Source organism: Primulina huaijiensis, unplaced genomic scaffold, assembly GCF_012295235.1.
Source record: "Primulina huaijiensis isolate GDHJ02 unplaced genomic scaffold, ASM1229523v2 scaffold34921, whole genome shotgun sequence".
Lineage (NCBI taxonomy): Eukaryota > Viridiplantae > Streptophyta > Magnoliopsida > Lamiales > Gesneriaceae > Primulina > Primulina huaijiensis.
The window spans coordinates 1-6,933 of record NW_027358135.1 but is presented as its reverse complement, the minus strand read 5'-3'; the positions used below and the strand labels follow the sequence as shown (position 1 = coordinate 6,933).

The window sequence follows — 6,933 nt, the reverse complement described above, 5'->3', positions numbered from 1 at the left end:
GATGTGAGCTCTTGGAGAAGATCAGCCTGTTATCCCTAGAGTAACCTTCTCTCGATTGGGACACTCGATAACTTGAGTTTTATTGATTGAGAAACTCACCCTCCAAAAGCTAGCATGTAAATCTGGACCAGTAGGTCCGTAAAACTCACTAGGATAAACATTGTTATTGAACTAGACGATCTTCCTGAACAAGCCTTTTATTTGGTAGGTTATATTAATGAAGTTACCATGAAGGCTGTGAACTTAGAATTAGTCTTGTTTTAACGAACACAATATTTTGGTGCTAGCCGGCTCTTTGTTTCTCTATAGCTATAATTTAATTTGACAAATTTTTACTGGTTAACTCACATTTCATGGAAGTTCATTTTACGAGGCCTAGCTTTTTAGCTCTTTTATGGTTCTTAGATTTTTTAAAATATCACGTTTTATTTTAATCTGGAATCTGAATCTGCATCACTCCAGGTTTTAATTTTAGCTTTTGAAAGTTCACGTCTAACCATTGGTGACTTTATATTGTTTGATATTTGACAAGTATAGCTTCTGTATAATGAGTTGTTGTTGTGCTTCTTTTTGTAATGCATTTTGTATTTTCACTGAACAGGCATATTTGAGCGATTTCGTGGTATTCTTCATGAAGGAGAAATTGATAAAAGGGTCCAGTTTATTATTGAAGGTCTCTTTGCATTGCGAAAGGCGAAGTTTCAGGTTCGCTTTCATTTAAGATTGTGTATTATGGAGATAGAATACATTTAATGTAGTGTACTTTTAAATGTTAAATTTGTTGGAGTTAAAACTCTTTCATGATTCATTACTCATTATCCAGGGATACCCAGCCATTCGACCAGAACTGGATTTGGTGGAGCATGAAGATCAACTGACACACGAGATCTCCCTATTGGATGAAATTGATCCCGAGATTGCTTTAGGTATATCTGGATGATAATCCGCTCTTCTTCTTCTACTCTTTCAATTTCATTTAGAGCGAACCTGAGTGTTTTTTTTTAATTGCAGATATCTTCAAGCCGGATCTCCAGTTCTTAGAGAATGAGAACCGATATGAAGAATTAAAGAAGCAAATACTTGGTGAAGCTTCTGAGGAAGAAGCTAAATCCGATGCTGCGGACTCAGATGATGAAGAATCTAAGGAAGAGGACGAAGAGAAGATGAAAATAAATGATGAGACGGAGACAAATTTGGTCAGTCTTCGAAGAACTATCTACTTGACGTGTATGACCAGTGTTGATTTTGAAGAAGCTGGACATAAGCTACTCAAAATCAAATTAGAGCCTGGGCAAGAGGTGAGTTATATGATGTTATGTGCATAGGTTTTAAGGGGTTGAGGACCAAATCAAGAGAGGCCCGTGTCAGGGAAAGATATAAAACGTATTAAGTGAGGCCATAGTTGGTCATTCAGTTTCTTATTTTCTTGTGGATTTTACTAGCTTTCCTCTAGGGAGGGTTGCACAGAGGGAAATCTCTGGGTTATTATCTTCTTTTATTCAATATATGCCATATAAATTCAGTACAATTAGATGACCTGGTTTTGTTTGTCACGACATACCTTAATCGATGTCCTTACTGTTGAGAGGCTATAATTTCGTACTTCACAAAAATTTCAAAGTGGCAAGGATAGCAATCTGTATGTTTGTGTGTTTAAGGTTTGATTGTGGCTTGCTATATCTTAGATGAGTGCTGTTTTTGGGTTTATTTACTCAATACTTCTCAGGGTATATCTGAAAATCTGGGGATGACAAGTGGATGATTACTGGCTCGACATGTTATCCGTTGTGCACTGCTTATTAAATTGCTACTTGTATTGCATGTTGATATCTTTCCTTTTTTTTTTTTTGTCGTTGGTTTCTTCTGCGCAGATGGAGTTGTGCACTATGTTGTTGGAGTGTTGCAGTCAGGAAAGAACATACCTTCGTTATTATGGACTTCTTGGGCAGCGGTTATGCATGTTAAACAAGGTTCATCAAGAAAACTTTGGAAAGTGTTTTGTTCAACAGTATTCCATGATTCATCGACTGGAGACCAATAAATTGCGGAATGTGGCGAAGTTTTTTGCTCATTTACTAGGCACAGATGCGCTTCCTTGGCATGTTCTGTCCTACATCCGGTTGACTGAAGATGACACTTCTTCTTCTTCACGTATTTTCATTAAAATTCTCTTTCAGGTGCGATTACATTAGTATCTCTCGTATCGCTATCACCTCACCCCTATTTTTTGTTTTTCATGTTGTTTGATTTTATTATCTGTTGAATGTTGTGTGTGCCTAATTTTTGCTTCTTTGTAAAGATTCTCTGAACACATTATTTCTGTCATGATTGAAAGATATAGGCCAATAAAGGTAAGTTCTGTAGTTTTTATTATCTTAATCGAAAACTCAAAGGTACACTCTGTAATATCGCGTTCAGAGAAACAGAAACAGAAACATAAACATAAACAGATGTGAAGGACTTGAACAACCTGCTTAATTGGTGGTTATATATTTGTTTGCCTGTTTATGCATTTTATTTTGATTTTTTTGACTAAATGCTGAAATTTTTTACTTACTAATTAACACTTCTCACTGCAGGAATTATCTGAGCAACTTGGCATCCACTTGCTTAATGAACGTCTCAGTGAGCCCACGATGCAAGATTCTTTTGAATCTATCTTTCCGCGAGATACTCCCAAAAACACTAGATTTGCGATCAACTTTTTCACTTCTATTGGACTCGGTGGAATCACAGAAAACTTGCGAGGGTGTCTCAAGAACATGCCACAACTCATCATGCAACAACAGAAAGCTGTATCAGAATCAGATGATGAATCTGAAAGTTCTAGCACAGAGGCTGAATCATGTGAGGGTGAAAGTGAGACCCATAGCGATGATAGGAGGTGGAGAAGGAAGAAAACCAGGAAAAATTAATGATTATTCACAGCTGCTGTCTGGTTAGGTATTGGACAAGGTGATCTTGAAGTATCATTTGTGTGTTCTCCGCTCGGACAATATATTCGATTTGTTTTGTAGTTGATCTTCATTGCATAATTTACTGTATTTTACTGTACTTTTAAGAGAAATGTTCTTTGTTTTTTCTTTTATTAATGTGATAATATTTCAGAATTTTCAGGGTTGCATTTATATAATATAGCCATTAATATTTTAAAAATCCTAAAATATCTTTAGTTTATCCTTCTTATATCTCAATTAATTACAACTTAGGTCATGTTCTGTATAGTTAAATGAAATAAGATAAGAATTGAATGAATTTTGAAATGGAATAAAAATAGAAATGGAATGATAAATCTATTCAATTCCTATGATTGGTATGATAAAAAATAGAATGAAATATAATAGAATGGAATACAATTATTTTTAATAAATAAATCATATTACATATAAAATATTTAAATAGTAATTATTTTCATATTACTATCATCATCATTATTTATTTTATTATAACTAGAATTTTTATTAAATAATAATTATTATAATATTTTATTTTTATTATTGTTTGAATTAATTATTAATCATATTTAATTTATTATTATCGTTGTTTTACCATTATTATTTTTATTATTAAATGGTAATTAATTAATTATTTATAATTATTATACTTATTGTAATTTTAAAATTAATATTTTTTTTAATAAATATCGAGAAAATGACAATGAGTAAATTAAATCAACATGGTAGGAATTTCTATTCCATGTTCATGGGAATAAGCTTTTCCATTGGAATAAATATTCCAATTTCAAAAGCTATACCAAACAAAATAATGTAATGAAATTGAGAATGTCCATTCCATTCTCACTTCATTCCATCCTACCAAGCATGATCTTAGTGAATAAGAATTCTTTGACATATTAATTCTTTTGTAAATATTAACTTTTCATATTAAATTCATTTAATTTTTGTTTCAAAAAGTTTTTCCCAATCTCAATTATTCAAGCATTAATAATGAAGAAAATGAAAGTGTTTTTAATCAATTGTGCAAAATAAAATATGTAAGTTATATGAGTAAAAAACCGTTATGAAAATCTTGGCAAATAAAAATATTTAAAATAATCTACACAAAACATATAAAATATGTTTTACTGTTTCGTGGTTCCAATATATTTTCTTTCCACAAAAGTCTTTTGATGCCTATCTAACAAAATTCTTTGAAAAATAATTATCATATATGTTAAGCTTTCATATAAAATTTATTTTTTCAAATGCTTCTAGCATATAGTTCGCTTGTTCATAATTTTTATGAAAAAATTTGGACAAATCACTAGCTGACGTAACAAAAAGCAAATATATAACTATAAATTAAAAAATAAGTTTTTTAAAAATAAAATAAAATTCGGTTAACCGAAAAACCGAGCCGAAAATAATTCGGTTTTAAACTGAACGGTTCGGTTCGGACGAATGAACACCCCTACAAAAGGATTTTATGAAAATATGAAAACAATACCATCTCGAATTTACAACACGTATCTTATCACAATTTTATGCTTAATTTAGTTTTTGGTAAGATATGAAGTATATCTGTAGCTAAGAAGTTGAAAATGGTCTATCTTGATAATGTCACTCATTTTCTTTTACTGTGGATGCCTATATCAGAAGTATGATTAAGAAATGACAAATTTTCCGGCAAAATAAACAATCGATTAATTTCGGCGACTGTAGGATATTCGACTGGAAAGTGTCCATAGACATTTATTCTTGTGCTAACTAAAAATAGCAAAAGTCAGGTGAATTTTGGTGGGAAATTTTGCATTGATCGGTCCGACATTCGACACACACAGGTTACATTCGTACGCTTGCACACAATTCTAGCCTTTTTTCCATTGCAAATCGGGCCCAAGATTTGAAACCTACAGAGTTGGTATAAAACTGTTATATAGCTCCTATACAGTGAGTCTAAAACCTTTGTCTTGCCCCTGAAAGGATTAAGAATTAGAGACTGATAAGTAAACTATGAAAATAAAATGAAATATCAATGTTTAACATTTATGATTTGTTATGATACGTCATGCCTTGATATTCTTGATATTTTAAAAATATATATTTGTTATATATTATGCATCAGTCGTCTCCCATTGCTGAGTTTTTTCTCAAATACTCACTTCTTACTCTCTCTCTTTCTAAATAAAAACGAGAAACAAATTGAGAATGATGAACAAGATATTTTTTGAGATTGGTGAAGAAAAATCAAGATTTTCGTCATGTATTAAATTCTATTTTTTATTTAATTTAAGTTGTAAAATACTTCTGCGGTGTTATTTTGTTTGAGATTATTTCGTTTTAAAGACAAGATTTATTTGAACTATTTATGATATAGACTAGTTTTGATATATAATGTGCTACAAAATTTATTGTTTTACGATTGTATGATTGTTGAACAATCTCAGTGTCGATACGCTCAAATCTCGGGACATGACAAATATAATCTGGAAGTCACTATTTTTATGTATATCAGAAAAAATTTGAATTCTGCTTAGTTTTTTCCCCTATATTATTGTATTCAGATATATTGTCTCAATCAACTCCTCAAATGAGTTACTTTAGTATCAAAGTGTTCATTAGAATAATAAAAGAGAATGTAGACGTGACTTCAGATATTGTTGATGTGTCTTATGTCACGTCAGTACTTCAATGACAAATTATTAAAATTGGAAAAAAGGCATGTTGTTATACTACAATCGTAAATTGACTGATAAGAAGACCAACAATGAAAAAAGTACAAATTACGAGATAAAAAATATTATATTTCTTATTTCTTCCCCTCTTCTACTTTGTTGAATTGAACCAATAAAAAACCAGACAAGTACGTATATGTCGACGAAGTCATATGTACATATACATCTGCCGAAGACAAATTTGATTATAGGGTGTTTTAATTACTTCGGAGGTTGCATATCATGCTGTAGATCGAGTTATATTCATTTCATTATTATTATTAAATTATAAAATATGCATAAATTATATAAAATAGGTAAAAACAAATAATTTTATCAGATCAAATACCTAGGATGTGATGTTAAATAAATGGAGAATAATATTCTCGGACTTCCAGGAATCTCGCCGGAGAAATGTTTAATAGATCACCATCTCGTGCGGCAGTCTCCCGCACCAATGCGCACACACGTAGCACAATTTCCATCTAGCTCTCTTCTCAAGATTCGAACTTTTTTCAACATTCTTGCTATCAAACAAAAACCAACCATTCCGCCGAAGGATCACTGAGTTTGTAACGTCTCATATTCAACGACAGTTCTAAGTTTATCAATATGAGTTTTTCCAACTTGTTTATGTCCTCACTTATACACATTATAGGAAACTTTTCATAGGGTTATCTTGTCCAAGTCAAGCAAACTTAACTTTAGATTTCTTATTTGATGAGCTCCCGAAAATAAGATGCACAATCTTGATATGAATAGTACATATCAAATTTTTTATGTCATCCTCAACTACATAGTCTCGTACCTGAACAGATTTGAAATCCATCTCATTCCAGTATGAGATCAGCTCATTCGTGTTCACTCCGCCTAGAAACCTGCCAAGAACCGCTTATTGTCCGTGTAATTTTATGACAACGACGATCACCTTGTCTTTTTGGTCCCGAGCATCATAGAGTTGGTAGGGCAATTGTACACCTATCAAGAAGTTTTGTCTGTTGATCTTTCTGTCTCTGCCTTATCAGTTGAACTTGTTGTACGTGATTTATCCAATGCAATTTAGGTAGCTAATCATTGTAATTTGCATGCTACTACGTNATCTAAATTAATTAAACAAACAACAATTAACTAAACACTGTTCAAAATGGTTTTTCATTCACTAAATATCATATCAAAATATATAATATAAATAAAAATATAAAAAATTATTAATTTAATGAAATTTCGATTTTTTTGGTTTGTTCGGTTTTGACATATATAATCCGAAACCGAACCAAATA

At 31.6% G+C, this 6,933-nt stretch overlaps 1 protein-coding gene across 1 annotated transcript; it reads left to right on the top strand.

Annotated features, from left to right (window-relative positions):
- The first annotated feature begins 584 nt into the window (after positions 1-584).
- LOC140968265 (uncharacterized) lies at positions 585-3,042 on the top strand. Its single transcript, XM_073429174.1, has 5 exons — positions 585-705; positions 824-926; positions 1,012-1,298; positions 1,872-2,177; positions 2,580-3,042. The coding sequence occupies exons 3-5, from the start codon at positions 1,164-1,166 to the stop codon at positions 2,913-2,915; spliced, it is 777 nt and encodes a 258-aa protein (XP_073285275.1). The 5' UTR covers positions 585-705; positions 824-926; positions 1,012-1,163; the 3' UTR covers positions 2,916-3,042.
- The last annotated feature ends 3,891 nt before the right edge of the window (positions 3,043-6,933 follow it).